Below are 22,605 nucleotides of genomic sequence, written 5' to 3'. Positions count from 1 at the left end.
TTACATCAATTGTACTTTCGGTTTTGTCACTAATATCAGGACACAAATTTCCTCAAAAGCTTTGAAGGCTAAAAATAAGTCAAATTTAGTTCAACGTATGCATAAATACGAGTTGCTATTTTTGCAACGTCAGCAAGATAAACTTTCCAATAGGCTTTAACTTTTGTTTCTTTGTATTCGCAGGTGCAGCTTGGGTATAACTATAATATCTGATTCTACACAATATTTAATACTTTCAGCATCAATCAAACACGCTGTAATCAGTTTTACAGACATGCGTGTGTCTCTACAATTAAACCGTTTGTCCTGAATAAAGTAGTAAGGTGGAGGCTTCCTAATAGGCGACACGTGTCCTACTCGAAGAACTAATATTCCAATATAAATTCACCTAATCAATTTAACAAATCCCCTTGTCACTTTAATGACCATAATACTGGGTTTAGATTCAAATTCAAAAATAGGCCTCAACGTGCCTTTGCGGCTCACAGCACAGTTCAAGCCAACGAATTGTTGAAAAAGTTGCGTTGGTTAACGTAATCAAGACGTCAACGTAATTCAGCTTAGGGCGTAAAAGTCAAGCGAACGAACAGTTGAAACATGTTACATAAGTAGGTAATAAGTATAGGGCCAGTAAAAGTCGTTTGAACTTTTGCAAAGACTTAACCTTAAATTCGTAAAGTTCAACCAGCTCCTGTAGATATTTAAATTTGGTAATTTGTGGATGAGAAAGAACTAGTGCGATTTTTATGCTTAATTTTACAAAAAGGAACATTTTTATTGATTTTTGTAGCATTCCAGCGCGTGATGTCAATTTGCATTATAATATCATCGTTATACATTATTTTGCAACACACAATTTTACAATATCTAGTGGGAGACAATTAGTTATTCATTACAGTTAACAAACAGTACCAAAATCAGTAGCCTACTTATAGGCCTACAATGTACTTCGAGCTGAGAGCTTACAGTAAAATATTTGTTTATTTGTCAACAACCTTTTAAAATTGATAAAATGCCAGCCTACTTCTGCATCTGTGGAGCGATTATTTCCCCCTTTGAAGTCAATGCCTCGTCTCACCAGAAATTTGGCAGACGCAAACATTTTATATTACACGAAATGGCAGGCCTTTATTATTTAGATGCATTAAACGTTTCAATTTTTGGCGTGACTTTTAAGTGAAACAAGTGTTGTATTCGTTGTTGGACAATAGGCTATAATTGTTCAAAATACATATATAACCATACTTGCATATGCGAGTTGCCAATTATAAAACTTAGCAGACATGTAAGCCTAATGCTAAAAAAGTCATAATTGTCATATATCTTCAAAAATCAAAGTCATACTTTTTGATAATTAGTTCATAAAAACTCACCCTCTAGTAAATCATGTCCAGCCGTTCGAAATACAGCTTTAAGGCGTTATTGATGTGTTTATTGCTCGGTGCCCTGCCAAGCCTTGACTATAGATTGCGCCTTTCAATGGCAATAGGCTACTATGTCTACACTCATTTGGATTTGGTGTCCCAATTCCGTCGCGCAGTGCCAAAGCTAAAGTAAGCGAAAAACGACTTCACTAAATAACGATCTGGTTGGAAATAACTTACTCTGAAATAAATAACTGTCCTAACTACATAAACGGACTTAAGTAAAGCGTCCATGCTGGATACTTGTACTTTAACCTGTACCTTATGTACGCGCGATCCCATTCCGTTGTTAATGAATGCTTACAGTCTGGTTACTTTTAGCGGTAGTAAGTTAATAGAGCATGCAACCGACAATCGCAAAAATACTCATTGAGTCGAAATAATATTAACGTCAAAGGGCAAATTTTACAAAGCTTACCTCGGCAGAACCGAAACCAGCGACTAAGTGGATGTTTTTTTTTGAGTGACTTTACTTCGAAAATTTATTAAAAAAAATCACGCGAGATCTCGACTTTTATATTTACGTATAATTTTTTTATTAAATCGTTTTAGAAAAAAAGTAGGTTTGTAGCCTCTCTGGCGCTTACAGTGTCGTAATACGAACACTGCAATTTCCATGACAACATATTTGTCAAGATTTTAAGCGAATTTTGTAAACTGTGTTTACGAAACTGTTAGTACTATTTCTGTAAAAGGCGCAACAGCATAACTTATTTGTAGTTATGGAAATCATTTTGGTTTGATTGTGTGGTTACTTTTACTTTGTCGCCAGTCTGGAATCTACCACATTTATTTTAACGCTAACAAAACGATTTGTCAAAGTTGAAATTGCAAGGAAGGCATAAATATGTAAGAATAAATATAATAGTTATACTAGACCCACCCAAACGCCAACTCTCACCCCAACCAAATTATTGTTAGCAATATAAACCCCCGGATGAAAATGTGGTGGGATTCTAGACCAGCGCCTTTACTTTTCTTGTCATCCCAGATTTTTTAATTAAACTTGTAAATCAGAGGTGGGCAAACTACGGCCCTATTTTTTTCTGCGGCCCGCGAAAGCCTGAAGCAATAATATAAAAAATAATAATAATTTGCTTAAATAGTTTCATTGCAGCCCTGCCGGCTTCCCGGTCAAATAAAACAATTTTCAATTTCTCGCCCGCAGTGTGGTAGCTTCCGTACAACACATGTGCGCACCAGGCTTTAGGTTGCTAAACAGCGTATTACGTCACAATGGAAATTTATGAGTTCGGCCTGTCGCATTACAAACCATTGTCATTTCGGCGAAATAATTTTTCACGCTTTTTTTCACACTTTTACGAACCGCTTAACATAAATTCATTATCTTTTTGCCGAACGCATACAAAGCTGATTTATAAATGATGATTTGCCTTAATTATCATCAATACATTTAGGTTGTCATAACAACAACAACAACACATTTTTAAAATATATATGCTAAATCTTTGTTTTAGAATAAATTTTAAAGAATTTGCACACATCCAAAAGTTCTAAATAATACAATGCAACAACAATAAAGTTTGCCTAACAAGATAAGCATAGTCTCCTACTCTGGCCATCAGATATTTCCACCGAAACAGCATTGCCGTAATCCATTAATTTTGCTAATAAAAAGAAAACTCGAAAAGGGTTTTTGGGAAAAAATACAGATTTTGGGGGGTACATTGAGCTGCATTTTTGAAAACTATCCGCGCAATAAAATTTCCTAAAAAAATCAATACAACTACTAGAAAGTATTCTTAACAAGATAAGCATAGTCTCTCACTCTGGTTATTCAGATATTTTCAGCGAAATAGGTTTTCCGTAGCCCATTTGTGCTAAAAAACAAAGAAAAATTGAAGTTTGGGGGGTACATTTGGTCGAATTTTTAAAACCTATCCGCACATTAAAATTTCCTAAAAATTTCCATACAACTACTAGAAAGTATTCTTAACAAGATAAGCATAGTCTTCCACTCTGGTCATTCAGATATTTTCAGCGAAATCGGTTTTCCGTAGCCCATTTGTGCTAAAAAACAAAGAAAAATTAAAGTTTGGGGGGTACATTTGGTCGAATTTTTAAAAACTATCCGCACATTAAAATTTCCTAAAAATTTCCATACAACTACTAGAAAGTATTCTTAACAAGATAAGCATAGTCTTCCACTCTGGTCAGCAGCTATTGTTTAGCAAATTGTTAATATATGAGTGATGTACTTAGTTTAAAACTGTTTTGTGCATGTGCTGTGTGGATTTGTTCACTATATGTGAGGTTAGGTAAAACTCACCCATAATGAGCTGCTTAAACAATATAAAAAAAAAGTTAACGATGAATGTCGTGCATTCAACAAAGAATATACAGAAAAGTATTTCTTTACTGACGTTGAAGGTAAAGCAATATGTTTGATTTGTCATGAAAGCGTTGCTGTATTTAAAGATTAAAATTTGAAACGTTACTTTGAAACCAAGCATCCTAATTTTGGCACAATTTATCAAATCATGAGTTGCAAAATGAAGCAACTGAATTAAAAAAATGTTTTAGACAATAGCAAATGATGTTTGCCAAAAGTTCGTCTTTACAAAGGAACAAGGCAAGTTATATTAGCCAATAAAATTTAAAAACACAGCAAGCCATTTGCAGAGGCCGAATTTATTAAAGATTGTATGGTTGATGCTGTCAGCGTTGTGTGTCCTAAAGTTGAATCGAAAATAGAAGCAAAACAGCTACCAACGGCAAGTACTGATTTTCAGTGGTTTTACAATTTTAGATTTTATGCTTTTAATTATAATACGGTGCGGCCCTCGAACAAATTCAGATTCTGAATGCGGCTCTCGAGCCAAAAAGTTTGCCCACCCCTGTTGTAAATATATTATTTTTTTAGAGGAACCTGGCGCTGGTTTAGAAAACTACCACATTTTCGCCTGGGGGTTTATATTTCTAACATTTTGTAGGTTAAGGAGCGAGTTACGATTTGGGTTTAAGTGGGTCAAATATTATTATTATTTTATTCTCCCATATTTATTGGAAGAGGCTATTCACCCAGACACCAATGTAGTTAAAATCGACATATAATTGCCAAAGGGTGCCATCGTAAAAGATCGATCCGGTCAATTAGCCTATAGGCAATGCCTAACAGAGTAATTTCAATCGATTATAAAAACATCATTGAAATTATGCAAAACTCTGAAAAATAAATCTAATACTACCACAACCCTAAGCCCAAACGCTAACCCAATTCCTAAACAAAATAAAAAAATAATTGCATATTGGTACAAGCGTAAAAGAGTGATCCGATCAAAAAGCCACCTTCATATTTATTTTTCCTGGCATTTTCATTTTTGACAAATCGTTTCGGTACTATGAAAAAGTGGTAGGATTCTAGACCACCGCCAGGAACCCCTCCATAGTAACATCATGTTGCTAATATTGTATGGAAATACAGTTGGCATGAAGGATATTAGAACAAATGCAAATACATTGTTAAGTAAATTTAAGTGACTCTTTTTTTAAAAGCTGTAGTATTTTATTTTCTGATAACTACTCGACTTGCCAAAAAAATAACATGTGAAGTGATTTTAAACTATTTCAAGTAACAGGCTATTAAATTCAAAGGGTTACTAATACTACTCTTTTGCTAAAAAATATTAAATCCTTTAAAATAAGGTTAAAAAACCTGTGTCAGTCTTATATATAATACTTTTGGGATGGCCGATACTTACAATCAATCATTTATTTTGATACTAATACACAATGTTTTGTAAAAAAAGTATCACAACCCGGTCATATACCAAATCACATCATTAGTATGTTCAAAAAAGCAAAATAGGTGCAATGAAATGTTTAAAGGGCTTTTTTACTGGGTATTTCGTGAAAATTTGGGATGTTAAGTTATATATATAGTTAGTAACCTACTATATTTTCAAATATATACATATATATTTACAACTAATAGTATTATGTTTATGCATTTTATTTTATAAAAAAATATATTTTAAATATTCAATCAGCGCACTTTCTTTATTGGATTGTTATGTTTCTTCTAGATTTCTTAAAATTTTGTTAGATTTTAGGTTATTGGAAGTTGGCTGTTAATCTTAGAAAGGGAAATTCTTGGTATTAAAAATGGTGAGTAAAGTGTTGTAAAGCAAAAAATGTGGTTTGGGTTTAATAACCTGTTTTTTTTTCAGCCACCCAAAAAAGGAAAAAAGAAGGGAAAAAAGGGGAAGAAGAAGTCGGCCAAGCCAAAGACCCCAACTGTAATAGATGGCATGTCAACAGAAGAAATGAGCAAGGAACAAGTAAGATTTACCTTTTGTTAGACAAATTTAAACGAAAAGCTGGTTAAAAATGCCCAGCACATTGGCAATTGAGATAGATTTTTAAATGTAACATGCAATACCTAGTGCTTTACAATTGTAAGCATGAAAATGATAACTTAAACTTATGACATGTTTAATTAGTTGGAGGAACACATAGGAAGATTGCGTGAAGAACTAGACAGAGAAAGGGAAGAGAGAAACTACTTTCAACTTGAAAGAGACAAGGTAAGCATTATTTTAAATTTGTATTGTGTTATATTTGTAGTACAGTAAATATCTTGTACTAGTGTTTGCATATCCACGATCTCTAGTGTTTAGGGGTACACATAAGAAGGTTTCTCTTACTGGCACTTTAGTGTGATATACATGCTACAAAATTCAGTTTTGTATTTAAAGGCTGTATAGTGGTTTCATGAAATCAGTTAAAATACCGATTTTTTCAACCCCAAAGAAAGCATTTATTTTAAGCATGGAAAGTAGGAGTTGTGTATTTTAATTGTAAAGTTTATGATGTGTTTTTTTAAAAAAAGTTGCGCCACACATTAACAGTCAGCTAAAGAGTAAGCAAGCCAAATTGTAAAATTCATTTGTTTTACTCTTTAAAGCAGTGGTTCTTAACCTTTTTTCAGCCGTGCCCCCCTTTGGCTATCTTCCTATGCTTTGCCGTGCCCCCCTACAAAAAGCAATTCGGCATTTTCAATTAAATATCACTGAGATAACTTGAAATAGTGAAGGTCGTTGTCAGTCGCGTGAAGCGTGAAAAAATATTGAAGTGGGAAAAATGAGTTTATTTGGTTGAACTGGCGCTTAACTGTAAATTCAGGAGGCTGTTTGCATTGGGCACACAACTAATTGCTCGTCACATTTAATTTTTATCTTGATACATTGACTTTTATTGAGCTGATATTGCAAACGTGTTGTGACGGCATTTACTACACAGTTGTAAGGCTATGATGTCGAGCGCAAATAAAAAAATTTAAACATTGCGTCATGTTTAAAAAGATGTGACAACACACAATACAGCGGCATTCGGCACTATTGCAAAAACATTAATGCTTCGCGCAAAAAAGTTTGAGTCCCCTGTTGTTAGCCTGTTATCATTATATAAAATATGGATCAAAAAAAAAAATTTAAAGGGGGGTGACTTTCATCGTTTATCTATAAGTTAGTAAAATTGTAATTAAATAAGGCCGTTATACATTTGATGATATGAAAACATGCAATAGCACTCAGAGCGAGTTTGGCTAAAAAGTAGTCAACAAAAGTAGAAAACACAAGATTTGCATGGACCGCGAAATTTTTTGGCAGTTGTAATGTTAAAGTTGGCAAAAACAGAGTTTGTACAGCGCTGTAGGAGTCGTGTACAACCCAAAGGAAGCCATTAGAATCATTGCAAAAAAATTAAACATTAACTTAGAGCTTGCGCCCCCATAAGAATTGCTTGGCGCCCCCCCAGTTAAGAACCGCTGCTTTAAAGAGACTGTGCTCTTTGAACTTTGCAACAACTGAATATGTTTTTTAGTTTATTTTAGCACTAACATTGCAATGTTGCATCACAATAGTTATTGCTGGGATTTAAAAAAGACCATACTTTTGTGTCACAATAAAATAGTTTTAACAAAACATATGTTTACATACATGATATGTATTTCCTTTATTAATTTAGACATTGCTCTTCAGCTAAAAGATCCCATAAAACATATCACTGATCATCCTTTGTTAACTAAAAAGTATTTCCTTTCAAATTAAACTTTCGTGATTAAATAAATTCAACATTGCCTGAAAGGTAATATTGCATGGTGCTTCATCCATGGTAAAGTAAGAAATAACCCCATGAATATTGTGACAGCTGCAAGCCACTTACCATGAAGTAAAATATCCACAACTTTTTTATTATAGTCATCTAACTTAGTTGTTCTTAACCGCCAGTAAATGTTTGCTTTTTTATGCAGTTGGCAAAAAAGATTTTTTTGCTAAAAAAAATTGTTTGCTATTTTAGTATGTTAACCCAGAGGTTCTTAAACTGTGGGTTGCGACGCCCTAATGAGACGTTTTAATTTTTCAAGGGCATTGCACCATGCTTCTGTTTCGCACCTTAACCTAATATCTGTAACAAAATTATTGTGTACATTAAATGTTATAGCCTGAAATGGGCTTTAAACTCTTGTAATGAAGCAGTAACAACTATTTATTACATAACAATCACATTACCCTGACGCTGCTTTAATTCAGCCTGAGACAAATACAAGCTATAAAGCAGTCATTATATAAATGTAAATTAAAAGCATGTTGAAGCCTAAGCTTAATTATTTGTCTGGGAATGTCCGACCAAAAAATATAACCCACAATAAAGTAAAAAGCTTCACAACATTGCTGAAAAACTTTCATTACCCTTTTAATAAAATTCATAAGCATTATGTTAGAACAAGCTGTTGCTACCGATATTTTACACAACTATGTGCTGTTGCATTAATGCCTTTTCAAGGATTTTTAGCCATGGCCCACTTAAAACTGAAATATATCTCAATCATAAACAAATCTTTAAAAAAATTCCAGTGGATGTTTCACAGATTGTCCCCCAGGCATTTAATAAACTTTGTACAAAAAAGTAAGCCCACATGTCACACTAAGTTTTTAATGGTCGAAGCCAACAGTACAGTTTTACGATTATGCAGTTAGTTTTTTCAGAATGGTTACTATCAACTTAATTTCTTGTTCTGTTTTTTTGTATAGTATATGCACTGAAAAATTCTGGATACTGGTCTTGGAAACAGATATTTTCTTTAATTTTACCAGCCCACAGGCTTAAAAGGTTAACCACTTATCCAACTAACTAGACAAAGTTCTACTGTCAACACCCAAAGCGCAGAATAACAAGTTCATTAACAATGAATGCCAAAATAATATTAAATAGTATGCCAATTTTTCTTCATTTTAACAACTGCATTATGGTGCCTTAAACTAGATAAATTCTAGCAGATAGCTAGGGCTGTGTTGAAAGTCACAAGTCACAGAAAAAACAAACAAATTTGAACTAGCTTAATACTTTCATTATGAGATAAATAGTTTGTAAGCCACCTGGCATTATACTTTCATCATAGCATAATGAGGTTTTGTAAGACTCACCTTATATGGGATGCTAAAATATCATTAATTTGACAATTTTGTTTGTTTTAACAAATAAGATGTTCTTTAGAAACATATTAGATACATTGTATAAATTTTAGTTTGTATTTTGGTAAGTTACCAGTTACCACTGAACATTTCTAATAGAATATTCAGGGTGTTTGATAAAAGCTGATAAAAACAAATATATATATTCCTTGTGTGACAAAAGAACAGAAATGGATTTTAAAGTTTATTACATACTACAGATACCTCTTTTGGGTGGCACTATATAATCCAATTTCAATAAAAAATGGGCTATATATATTAAATACGTAAGCTGTACCACATTAATAAATAATTGTTTTTTAGAGTTTGCTTTGTACTGAACTAATATTAGTAAACGTATAACCCAATGCACGTTTGGTTATTGTTTATATATTTAGGACTGAATTTTTGCTGTGAACTTAACTCATACTGTTTTTACATAACTAGGTCAACACATTTTGGGAAATCACCAAGCGTCAGTTAGACGAAAAGAAAGCAGAGCTGCGTAACAAAGATCGCGAGATGGAAGATGCTGAAGAGAGACATCAAATTGAAATCAAAGTAATTGCCAAATTTTGCCGGTTTTGCATTAAAATAAAATATTAACCCAGTTTAATGAGAATTGGAAGGTTGCTGTCAGCAGTAATGGTTTGTAATTCCAGTGATGAAAAAACGGTATTTAGTAAAATAACATACAAATTTAGCAACAATTCTTTTAGTGTTAAAAAATTGTGTAAACACCAAAATAAGACTGTGGCTCAAACGGCTTAATTCTTTTGTTCCAGGTTTATAAACAAAAAGTGAAGCACTTGCTGTACGAGCATCAAAACAACATCTCTGAACTAAAGACTGAGAGTTCAATTGCACTTAAGCGTGCCCAGGAAGAACACCGTCTTCAAGAGTCGGAATTGCGCAAGGATAAGCGAGCACTCAAGGTTGCTAATAAGGAGCAGGAGCTATCACATGAAGATGCAGACAAGGACTTGAAAACGGTGGTCACAAGTGTTATTTTAATTGTTTAACTAACAATGACTTGCTATATTTAATTAATTACTATTTTTTTTCTTTTGTTTCAAGAAACAAGATGAGCACATCACACAGCTTCGTGAAAATTTCGAGAGAGAAGCCAGAGGTAGGATAATACAAGCCGCACTATCGCAGGCTTTTAATGTATTGAGTGAAAAGCAATATTAATATGATTGTCCGGTGTCACGATCGTATTTCAATTTCTATATTGCTTATGCAGCGACTTTTATGGCCAATAAGAATTCTCGTACTTGGTCCAAAACTCATGACTTTATTTTATTAAGGAAGGACCCTACTGGCTGTCGTATTTATACTTTTCACAATATAAACTTGGTTTATTTATTTAACCCAGTGGTTCCCAACCTTTTTGTTGTCGCGACCTCCTTGTCATTTCGTAAAAACCTACGCGACCCCCATTTCTTCTTCCATTAATTGAGAACAAGAGTAAAGGTGACTCAAAAACACGACTGGTTCACTAAAGCAAATGTTGTTTGTTTTTGCTTTTGATCAATTTTTTGTTGACAAATAGTACACGGTGACCCTCTTAACAATCTCTTGTGACCCCCAATTCGGGAACCACTGATTTAAGCTCTTAAATATATATTTCATTGTATCTTAAAATATTACTCATACAGCTACTAGGTGTTTTTCATTTCTTAAAAAAATCAAATTGAAAAAAAAAAACACAAGTTGTTTTACTTCATTTCAGAAATTGAGGCAAAATACGAAAAGAAAATGCGAGTGCTTCGCGACGAGTTGGAGCTGCGAAGAAAGACAGAGATTCACGAGATTGAGGAGCGCAAGAATGGCCAGATAAACGCGCTCATGAAGAATCACGAGAAGGCCTTCTCAGACATCAAAAACTACTACAACGACATCACACTCAACAATCTTGCTCTAATCAACTCGCTCAAGGTACAGCACTTCCTATACAAGTACATCGTTGCTTTAGAGTCGAACATCTTATTGTACTTTTATACGCTAATATATATATATTGAGCAAGATATATAGTATAATATAGTATTTATCTGCTCTTACTTAATTATCAAAATACATTATTTCTATACCTAAAGAGCAAACTGATCAAAACTATGACTTTTGTATTGTCAGTAAAAGAAGGGCCCCACTATAATGATAGAAAAAAACGTAAATCGCCATCTTAAATAGTTTAAAGTTGGTTTAACTTTAGCAAACAATTGTAACCGGCCAATTTTTTTGCGTTAAAATGCTGTAGGCCACTTTTTTAAGTGTGAGTAACCTCCAATCTTTAGTGTATTAACTTGGCATAAGACCGTATGGCGTATGCCCTAATCATCACAGATTCATGCAAATATATTGTTAGATTCACCTGAAGGAAATACCAAATAAAGGCGATCCCCGTTTTTTTAATTTTTTTTTTATAATGTCGTAATTTATCGGCAGGATCACTTTCTCAAAACATTCACACTCACTTTTCAAAACTTTTGGTCTAAGAAATCAGACTAAAGCAGTGGTTCTCAACCTTCCCAGCTTAAGGACCGGTAACATTTTAAAACATATGCGGATCGGTGGACCTTCAAAAATTAAAATCAACGTAAAATGTAATATATTACGATACAACCTAAAAGCAAAAGAAAGGGAAAATTCAATATAATGAGCAATTTGCTGCTGTCTTTTTGATATCATACGTGTTATACGCGGTTTTATTGAAGTTTTTCACATACAACTGGTCTTAAAGTTTAAGACTGAAACGAGTTGTAGGGTAGCCTACTTTTAAACAGTTGGGCACAACACTTGCAGCATTGTTACGTACGATAAAGTCCAAAGTAGACCATTGATCTATGTTACGTCAAAATGCTGCCAAAACAAATTTCGGAATTTGATGGACAAGCCTCCAACGTCTTGTATTTTGCAATTGAGAAATAAAATTGTAACATATTTAGCATTGAGAACCACTAAAGGACAAAACGTCATAATTTTTCGTCTTTTTGATTCCAGGAGCAAATCGAGGAAATGAAGAAAAAGGAGGAGCGGATGGAGAAGGAGATGGCAGAGATCCAGCTGCAGAACAAGCGCCTCATCGAGCCTCTGCAGCGCGCCAAAGAAGAGGTGGACGACCTGCGCCGGCAGCTCACCAACTATCACAAGGACAAGGCCTCCCTCTCGGTTAGTTGTCGGTCTTTTTTTTTTGCTGCGTTGGTTGAACTTGGAAGTCAGTTGGCGGAAGTTTTCTTTCGGTCGGTAGTGGTTCGTCAACTGAATACCAGTCAGTTTCCGATCCACTTTCTACCGGTCAGATTTTGGTCAACTTTCTACCGGTCAGTTGTCTATAAATTTGTCTTTAGTTGGTGGTTCGATAACTAAGCTTGTCGATCAGCTTCTATCGGTCAGGTTTTGGTCAACTTTCTATCGGTCAGTTGTCTATAAATTTTTTTTTGGTGAGTAGTTCGTCAACTTTCTATCGGTCAATTATTGGTTAACTTGTTGGTTTTCCGATTGACACCTGTTCACTTTGGAGTGGGCCAGGCGAAACGTTTTAATTTTTTAATTTTACCACATTATTGAAATCATTTGATATTAGATTGCCATATTGTTTTCCAAATAATCTAAATAATCTGGAATCAATTTAAATTAAGTAATACAGTAGAACATTTTTACTCTTGCCTTCGAATAATGATGTTTAATCATTTTCTTAATCGCGAGCTTGCTTAGTTAGTTTTAAAAGGCTCTCTATTTGCCATTAAAAAGCTTTTACACTATATATCGGTCAACTTTTTAGTTGCCGAACCACCAAGTAAATCGTTGCGTTGTGAACCGAAGGCACTGTTGTGCAAAATAATTTATGTTTTTGTTGTTTTGCTAGTCGGAATATGGTATCCTTTCTGGGGTAGGTTTGTTGCCGACAGTTCACAGGGCAAAACCTTACAAAATCGTACATTATTTGTAGAGCATGTTGCTTACAAGTTTTTGATTGATATTGTCAACTAGGTTTTAACCATTTCCCACAATAGGATATTCATATATTTGCAACAGGGTGACGCTTGTATTTCTTCTAGAGCGCCAAGATTCGGCTCCGTTCTATGGAGAAGGAGATGAAGAGCCTTCAGTGGGAACACGAAGTCATGGAGCAGCGATTTGAAAAGGTAAAATTGTATTTGTTTACCTTTCACAGAGAGAATCAGCTAAAAGATCCACAGGATTCCACACGCAAGCGCAGTTCCATGAAAACCATTTTTTTACCTAAGATTACAAATTCAATTTTTAAGTCTAGATTTGTTTAATACCACGTCAGTTACTCGGTTATCGTATATCCGATGTGTTGAGTTACTTAATGGTTTTTCGCAGCACAACTATAATAACCAGACGTTAACGCACAACTGGCACAAAACTAAATCCTCTCTCTGATCTTCTAGTTTTAGTTATTTCATATACCAATTTCATCGCTTCGCTTGCCATTTCCGTGCAGACGGAGGCGGAACGAGACGAACAGTCAAAAAGTTCGTCAAGGCCATGCACAAAGTTTTACATTTTTATTAGTTTTTCGTTGACATTGAATGCAGGGCTGCAGTCCATTTAAAACAACCCGGCCCGAAACCCTAAGCCGAACCCGGCTGAAAATAAAGTCAACTCCGACTCCAGCTAATTTGCTTGTCTCCATTGAGTCCCGAATCCGGCTCCGACTCTGCAGCCCTATATTCCACCTAAAACAGATGTTTGGAATTGTCTTATGAATCGAAAAAAAGTTCAGTGAAGAGAGTTGAGTCGCCAAAGCTTCGCTGTTGTACTTATGCTTGTCGCGAATAAAGGTTGAAAAACGACCGATACACATCGATGTAATTTTATATTCAGACGCAGGCGGAACGCGACGAACTGTACAAAAAGTTCGTCAAGGCCATCCACGAAGTGGAGCAGAAGAGCAACTTCAAGAACCTTCTGCTGGAGAAGAAACTCTCCGCTCTCGCCGACTCCCTTGAGAAGAAAGAGGCGCAGCTTAACGAAGTCCTCTCTGCGTCCAACCTCGACCCAACCGCTCTCACCGTCGTCACCAGGAAGTTGGAGGTTCGTTGTTAATACTGTTTGGTCAAAGTTAGGCTTTCCATAGTTTTAACTTTCGTTGTCGTTTGATCTCTACAGATGTTTTGTTAAGTAAAACGATCAACAATGTCGTAAAATGCCAACGTTTTTACCAGGCTGTTTCGTTTATTTATATTCTCGTTAACATTTCGCGATATTTCATTTGTTAAATAACAGCAAACAACTGGTTTTCTTAGATTGGTGGTTCTAAATCTGAAGTGTTTAAGGCGTTTTTTCTAAACCTGTGCGTAGCGACCAAATTGGCTCGCTATTTAATTGGGTTGGGTCGTCTCCTCCAGTTATTCTTGTCGTTAGGTTTATAAATATTGCTTCTCTGCAAAATTTCTCCAAAACTGTAGAACTTTGTGGACGAAATAGTAAGACATGGTTCACATTAAATAAATTGAAGTTTTTTAATGTTATTTCTTCATTTGAAATATGTTCATCTCAAGCTAACAATTCGATTGGTGAATAAATTAGTTCATCTAAGCTTTACTTCGTTTAGTATTTGGGTCGCTTTGGCGAAAAGTTGGGAAACACTTGTTTAAGGGCATGATGGTTTATGTATAAGTTGACGTCTATCTTACGTAAATACACCAAGGCAAAATAGATTGCCGCTTCATAAAGGTCAGACAAAATGCCGAATGTCAGCTCAAATTACGCCGGAAATTTAAACACGAGATGGCGCAAGAGAAGTAAATAACGAGAACCCGTCAGACTACTGTTCAAATCAGTGTGCCGAATATAATAGCTTTAGCGGCAGTGGTTTACTCGAAAAAATCACTTTAAAACGAATGAATGAACTAGTACAATATTTTTTTCTTAACCTAATTTTATTCTTAATTGTCACCCTGTCATACTGGTTAACTTGGCTTTGATTTAGGTTAGCCAGCGTGGTTACCGATGAAAATGTGGTATTAATCTTACGTTATATTTTGTCGTTTTCAGTTGTATTTCGTTTTTTTTTTAGAATTTCCATATCTGAGTTGGTACCAACCCAGAAATAAAGTTACGAAACTATGATTAAGAGTCTTAAGATTCCATGATAGATTTCACCTAACTAGCAAAATGGCCGCTGAATTGCTAAATGGAAGCCCACGCCAAGCCACATAAAGTCCTTGCCCCAGTCTGACGGTATTGTTATAAACGAAAGCAGCTACAACGCCAGTTTCACTGGAAATTTTTCAGGTCGTAAAAAGATATTTTAACGAGTCTTTCGCAGTCAACGGTCGAACGAAATCGTTTTTTTGTGGCGCCAGGTACAATGCCGGGTAAAACCACTTTCTGGCTATTTCTTTTGTCACTGCGCGGTGACCGCGGTGAATCCTCGTCATAAAGCTTTTATTTACCCTCGTAAGTCTCGCATCGGAGCCGAGGCTCGGGCTTAGATTTGTCACGGCGCGCAATCGCCGCGTCGTTCTAGTCATCACGTGCCCAGCAGTAATAACACGCTCCGTGACAAACAAAGAAGCGCGCTGCAGCTGGGAGAGTTTCTTTGTTCGGCAAAATAGCTGGAAAAAGAGAGAAGTTCCGCGTCGAGTCGCTTTGCGGAAAGCAGCCTCCCTACCAATGTGAATTGATCGCTCGGCAACCTAAACTTCCTGTTTGATTGGTGATGGTTGAACCGCGACGCCCACATTAACACACACACACACATACTTAGGCTTGCGCGCTTTGAACAATATTTGTTCAGTTATATATAGATGAGAACTGCCCTATGTTAGCCGTTTTACTAGCACCAAAGGTGAAAACACAAAGTTCTTACCCACACAACAGCTTGAAAATCGCTTTACTGCGCACCCTCCATTTTATGTGTTTAACTAAGCGTGCGTATACGCGCGTTTGTGCTGAACATTTTGAGGTTCCAATTCTAATAACTTTTTCACCTTATTCGCTCTTTTTGATAGCATAGCCCCTGTAGAGGGTTTGGCTTCGTGGTTGCGCACGATATTTTTAACGGCGTTGCCCGTCATTTAATTTAGATATTTCTAAAACAACGGGAACAGCTTGCTTTGGTAAACTTGAGTATGGTTGGATTTAGGCTTGTGTGTTTCCGGAAATAGAAACATTTTTTGGCGCTATCGATTAAAATTTGGAAACCACCTATTGAACTTCGCTTGAAATGTAGGCCATATCGTCTGAGTGGTACGGCTGATTCAACCGCGTCACGTTGCCGCTATTTCCCATGTTAAAAATGCGCTTGCGGCTGAGCGCATTTCTATCCAATGGCGGTGGCGCAACGATGGGAAAAAGGGGGGCGTGTGTACCTTAATTAAAGGATATATCGTGGTTCAGTGGCCTTCGCCTAACAGGATATTGCTTGTCAAAGTTCAAGAAAATCAATAAAGGTTCACGGAACCATACTGCAATACCGAAACTCAGTTTTTTAAAAGGACAGTGTGCATTCAAGTCTCGCATTCTCGCATGAGTAATATGTTTAGTTAATTTTTCACACCTAGGGATCTCTCGAGGCACACACTTCACTGGTTGTAAAAGAACGATATACAACGAGGCGCGACAGTTAGCTAAAAAAAGAATTGTTTTATAATGACTGTTTGCAATATGGTTAGCTGATTTGTTTGTAAACGAGACCCATTTCGTTTTGTGTTTGTTAGTCGACAATAGTCGGGCTGGTAAAACCAGGCTACGTTTACGGCACAAATAGTGTGCGTTTCAACCTATAATAATCATTATATAATAAATACCAGTCCTATTGTAAGCGCAATAAAGGGCTAGGAGTGAACCCATTGTTAAAATTATTTTTAATCTATTGTTTCATTGCGCAATCGACCTTATCGCGTGGACCAGCGCAGCAGCTCGATTTCTTTCGCTGGTCGGACTTTGTCCCTCCTGTAGCGACTGCGCTCTGTCTGCTCTCAGCTCGGCACGGGTAACTCCAGGTCACTGAACGAAAGTAACCCGAACCTACGTCCAGCATTCCGCAGGCAAGCGAAAAGTTCTCTCCCTCGCTCATTGCTGGCTACGACTTGGCTATTTTATGTCTACACTTGACTTGTGCCTATGCTCAACACACACTCACACGCGCGCGCGCACCGACCATTAAGTGTCACTTTACCTGCGGGTTTCAACATGGGTTGTCAAAGTCGTACTCGTGTTTAAACATTTTTCGACCTTTTATGTGTCTGGTTCGAATTGCTTTGCTCACGTACATGTCGTCCGCCGGGGTTTCAAGGCAAGCGCGAAATGCTAAACTATATTAAATTTTGTTAAAATAACGACAGAGCAACGATGAATTAAAATATCCGAATGTTAACCTACGTTATTTGTTACCCATAATTGATGAGAAAGATGTCTAAAATCGTTTCAAAGGAAGGATCGTCACCTGACTTCCGAGAAATCACTCAAAGACCGATTTAGCTTTTGTGCTTGACGTGATAAACACACGGAGAAAATCCTAAGCTGTACAAAAGCACACCTAATGCGATTTTTACCGAATCTGTTCTGTTGTTTTATTGGGAGATGTCTTGCGCGAGTTTGCGTGACTGCGATGTACAGGAAGTCTAATGTAAAACACTCAATTTGGCGTTTATTAAACGATATTATATTTAGTTGACTGGGATGTTTAAACCTAGAATCTAATCAAAACTATAATCCTAAAATGGACCTGGGTTTTTTTTATCGGTTTGCTCAGGGTTGTTAGTCGATATATTAGCGGTAACACTCTTACACAAGACCCCCAACGCAAGACTTTTTTGAATTCGTTATTTGGGACTTAAATCGCACAAGGGACGGCAATAAAACTTGACATTCGATGGATTTTAAACAGAACTAAAACAAACTTTTAAATAAAGTGGTAAAGCGTATAGAATGTAACAAATGTCATTAACCTAAAGTGCTTGAGATATTTACCTTTTAGGGAAAAAAAACTTAAACTTTGAAACTGCTGTTGCGTTAAACGTCCAAATTCGCAATATCCCGCTTCCAACGTTTACGAAGCGCAAACCATACAACGTGCCAAATGTCAATCCATGCCACCTGGGACTCCTGGTTGTATTTACGTCGCTTGAAGACCACATTATTTACAAATTATATCTCCTAAAGAAAACAACCATTCGCAGTGGTCATGTATTTTAGCACAATATTTTACCCCCACCGGCCTGGCAAGTGCGTAGTTACGTGTAGTTTTGTTGGGTGGCTTTACCAATTTGACACGTGCTGAGCTGTATCTTGCAATTCCGGTTATTTTATCGCTACCGCTGTGCGATTCTCGCGACCCACCTAAACTCGTCGACCCTATTTGTCCTTGTCGCAGAGAGCAACATGGTCAAACAATAGGTCTTACAGTGTATCAGGCTGGATGCTTCATTACACAGAATCCAACGTCGCCGAGGTCGTTTTGTGTACAAATGGCACAATGTACGCCAGACGGTCTTGGCGCGACCTGTTTGCAAGCTCTTATCGTCACACCGGCAAATATTTACCACGCACTTGGGTACGTCATGTGACCCCGTGATAGTTGCGATTATGTGTGTATTTTGGAATCGGTTACGTGCGCTTTGGGAACATGGGACATTGGTGGATTTCCTGAACCCAAAATTGCTCGTTGGACTCGAGTACAGCCTCTGTTGATGACAATTTAAGTACCATTAGCAGCACTTGTTGCTTTTAAATTTTTTTTTAAGTCAACTTCTTAATGGTGTTATCACATTCTTCCTCTATTTCCGTCGCAACCTTTGTTGTGTTACCGACTCCTGTGCTAGTAAAATCATATAAACACAACATTTTTAAACAAAACATAGATAGGATATTCTACCGATGATAAGTCTATATTTGCCTTATTTATTGTCAGTGATCATAATTTACTCTAAAAATCGCTTTGGTAAATCAGATGCATTTGCATAAATGTTACGCTTATTGAAATTCATATTAGATCTGTACCGATCACAATCTATTTTGAACTAGGACCGATATTACAACCTTGGATCTGTATTAGCCCTCATTCGCTATTAATATTGATAACAATAATTAAATGCGCTTTATAACCATAAAATGGTTCGAACCTTCCACTATTAAGGTTGTAATGTATTATAATATGGATTGGATTCATAAATTTTGCATACACGTGTATACTGTAATATGCTTTGCATATTATACCTATTCTAAATGCTGTGGCTCCGTTGTTCTATACTATACATTTGTCAACGCAAAGTATGGAGCAAACGTTTAGCATGGCTTATTGCACGTCAGTTATTAATACATATTCGTATTTATTCATTGCCCAATCCCACGTACACAGTATTCCAATACCAGCAGGCTAAATATAGAGTAACAAAGCAACCCACTAAAATCCCAGTTATAGTGTAACAAGTCACAACTTCTAACTTGTGACAACTAACCCACTAATCCCGTAACCCACAAATCCCTGATCCTTAACATGTGACGACAGGTTGGCAAATCTCCTATGTCTATCTTGTGACAAGTTAACCTCCAAATCACATGTGCGTCGTGTAATACCCAGGACCAGTCGTCGGCAAACTTTTTTTGTCGCGGCCCAAAGCACTCTTTTCAGAGATGTTGAAGGCCCACTACGTAAAACCACTGCATAAACAGTGGCGGATTCAGGATATTTGTTTTTAAGGTGAAATATTACACGGCGCCTTAATGCCTAAAACATTCGCATGCCATATTGTAAAACATACTACAAAAGAAAAATATACGCGCAACGCGCGAAAAGTTTTGCGTTTACATAAATAAATTAGGATGCAAAAAATATAGTACGACAGGCTCCCAGGACCACATTTTGTGGGTCTGAAACACGCTGAGCCAATATAAAAAATCTTAGCCACACGAACTACGGCTATCATGCGGCCCACAACCACATGGCAACACTAAACTATAGTCAAAATTAACTCGCGGCCCACATTTGGGCCGCGGCCCACAGTTTGCCGACTACTGCCCGGCACTAAGCTGCGTTGTACGTGAACAAACAATCGAGCGAAATTGTCCCAAATAATCGAGTTGCAAGCATTCCTGCTTTTGTGCTCCGCCCATATTACGTTATTTCAAATTTAGACTTTGTTAGTTGTCAGTGTGACACCGGGTCACAACAGTATTGTGAAACCGGTGTTAGACGGTAATAGTAGTGGAATGGTGAATTGGACTTTTAAATATGTTTACGTGTGTACGGTAACTACTTTCCTGTAATCTTTTTTTATTTCCACTTAAAAATTTTCTGTTGTTTAACTTTAATCTGGCAATGAGTATCCCCAATGTTTTGGAAAATATTTGTCTTGTTTCACTTGATCGCCAAAATATCATTAAACCCAAAACGTGAATTTAAATTAACTTATATTTCATATTTGCAATATAAACAAATGTATACAATTATATTTATATGGTCCTTGTGATTTAAACAAGTTGCCCACTACCGATAAAAAAATAATTATGGGTTCGTGGCATACCTTTGAAATATCGGACAAAACTGCGGGTACGGTTGTAACCACCTATACTGAAGTTAAATCATACGTGAACTAACAATCGGATAACGGCATGCCTTGCTAATGTGTTTTTGAGCTACACTTCGCCTTTTTCAGCCTTGTACTCCCGTTAGTGCGGATTTCGCTTTCTGCCTTTTCTCTACCAGCTCCAACAACAATATAGCGGGTTCACTTTTGGCCATGACCCAAAGTAACCTACGGGCTTACGACGGTTGTTGCGTTTGGCTTCAAGGCAATATCGTCGGACAAATACATTAGAGTAGTTTTACAAGCAGTGTTATGTCGTTGCGGTATATTGCACACCGTAAATTGTCAGTTTTACGATTTGCCTCTTTTTTATTCCTGTGCAGTAAAAATTTGCGCGATGTGTTAACGTGGCGAGTTAGTTATTCGTTTATAACTATATTTTTCAATACCAAGTAATTCTTCCATTTTGTCGTTGAGCCTTGTTACCTCTTTTGTTGAAAAAAATCCGGTTCAATAAGACTACATGCGTAATCCAACACTGACGATTTCCAAGGGACCGTCGGTTCTGGTAAATCGATATTGTTTACCTTTTCCGGTCGATTTTATGCTGGCGTCAGAAATTTGGCGATGTGCGCACATTTGTTAGGCACAAAACATTTTTTTTTCTAGACGCGTTTTTTTGGAAATTTCCTCTAGCCCGATTCGATTGTGTAAGTAGCTCGTCGAGGGTGAAATCGTTGTTGCTGACTCTATACTTTAATACTGCGGCCTGGCAGATAATCGAATCGATGGTTATCACTGAACTGGATGTCCCTTGATATTAGCGTCGACTTTATCGAATCTATGCCATACAAAGTGCAAACATTAGTTGCACAAGCCCCTGTTTTACGACAGATGCCTGGTAGAACTAAATTTACCCAGTGCACCTTTCTATTGATAAAATTAGCCAGCTTCAAGAAACAGTTTTCCTGCCGCTTGTTGAACACCTGGCAACATGTTTTCTATTTGCGATTGCTCTTTATTTATTTTACTTATAACTAAAGTAATATATTTTTGCAGGATGTACTTGATTCAAAGAACAGTGCTATAAAAGATCTCCAATACGAGCTGGCACGCGTTTGCAAGGTAACATTAATTGTGTGAAAAATATACTATAGGTTTTATGTTCACGTTGTCGCTTTTTGCCATTCGCTAAGGTGTTGTTTTTGCATCTACCACCTGCAGGTGTTTTATGATTGTACACGCAATCTTATATTTTTAAATTATATATTTTACTTTTTAACTACTATTATTGGCATTTTTACATGCTTTTTGTACAGAAACTAACGATGCCTTGTAGGCCAAATATATATTTCTGCAAAATTAAAAAAAATTATTTTATGTTTTGTCGTTTTATTATAAACAGTCTTAAGATCATTCTATAGGAAATTGTTATAACTTATTAACCTGAAAGTCAACCGCCTAAAATGTATGGAATTTTATCTGATGTTTGCCATCAACTTTTACAATGTGTCAATCGCAATTATATCCCAACGATTTCCCAACGGTGATTTCAATGCTATCAACCACCACTGAATTTTGATGAAGTAACATTCGGCCGTTGCATGGTCGGCCCCGGCAAACATGCACTTAATAAGGTTAACCATGCGTTTATTGTACAGGCCCACAACGACCTGTTGCGCACCTACGAGTCAAAACTTCTAGCGTTCGGTGTGCCTGTTGAAGAGCTCGGCTTCAAGCCGCTGGAAAGCACAATCGGCGGCCAGGAATTGGGCAGGGGGCCGGCAGGTCTGGTAGCCGCCCCCACGTAATCTCTAGAATTCGCACTTGCTTTGTACCATGTGTTTGTGCGGTCGCCTAACTTTGTTCGGATGTACTTTGTCTTTTTTCTTTTTGCGACGACGTTTTGCACTGTCGCATATTTAACTTGGCAAATGATTGTCGCTTTCGCGCCTTCGTATGGTTTGGTAATAAACTTTTGTGTGGCCTAAAATCCCAGTAGCCGTGTTTTGTTTGTTGTATCCGAAATTAAAGTGGCATGGTAACTTATAGCACTCCCTTTTTCACAATTAAAAGCGCACATCATCTTAGCTTAAGCTATAACACAACACCACCTATTGTTATTGGAAACATCGAAATTAAGTGATAGTTTTCTGAAGTCAAGTCAACTCTGCAGTCATAACATTGGTTTGTGTCTTCTG

The 22,605-nt window shown here is 36.7% G+C and overlaps 1 protein-coding gene across 1 annotated transcript; it reads left to right on the top strand.

Annotated features, from left to right (window-relative positions):
- Nucleotides 1-5,695: 5,695 nt before the first annotated feature.
- On the top strand, nt 5,696-22,391 carry LOC146160907 (dynein regulatory complex subunit 4-like). The gene is made up of 11 exons (XM_083384229.1): nt 5,696-5,725; nt 5,888-5,971; nt 9,347-9,460; nt 9,685-9,891; nt 9,977-10,031; nt 10,635-10,840; nt 11,904-12,071; nt 12,962-13,048; nt 13,755-13,964; nt 21,464-21,529; nt 22,066-22,391. The coding sequence occupies exons 1-11, from the start codon at nt 5,696-5,698 to the stop codon at nt 22,213-22,215; spliced, it is 1,377 nt and encodes a 458-aa protein (XP_083240355.1). The 3' UTR covers nt 22,216-22,391.
- The last annotated feature ends 214 nt before the right edge of the window (nt 22,392-22,605 follow it).

This window comes from Ascidiella aspersa, chromosome 3, assembly GCF_963924565.1.
Source record: "Ascidiella aspersa chromosome 3, kaAscAspe10.2, whole genome shotgun sequence".
Lineage (NCBI taxonomy): Eukaryota > Metazoa > Chordata > Ascidiacea > Phlebobranchia > Ascidiidae > Ascidiella > Ascidiella aspersa.
Note: the sequence above shows the minus strand (reverse complement) of the source record. Positions and strands in the feature narration are given on the sequence as shown.

Coding starts and splice junctions, on each gene's coding strand:
- LOC146160907 (XM_083384229.1), top strand. CDS start 5,696: ATGTCAACAGAAGAAATGAGCAAGGAACAA. Junction 5,726..5,887: donor AAGAAATGAGCAAGGAACAA/GTAAGATTTACC, acceptor ATGTTTAATTAG/TTGGAGGAACACATAGGAAG. Junction 13,049..13,754: donor TGGAGCAGCGATTTGAAAAG/GTAAAATTGTAT, acceptor TTTTATATTCAG/ACGCAGGCGGAACGCGACGA.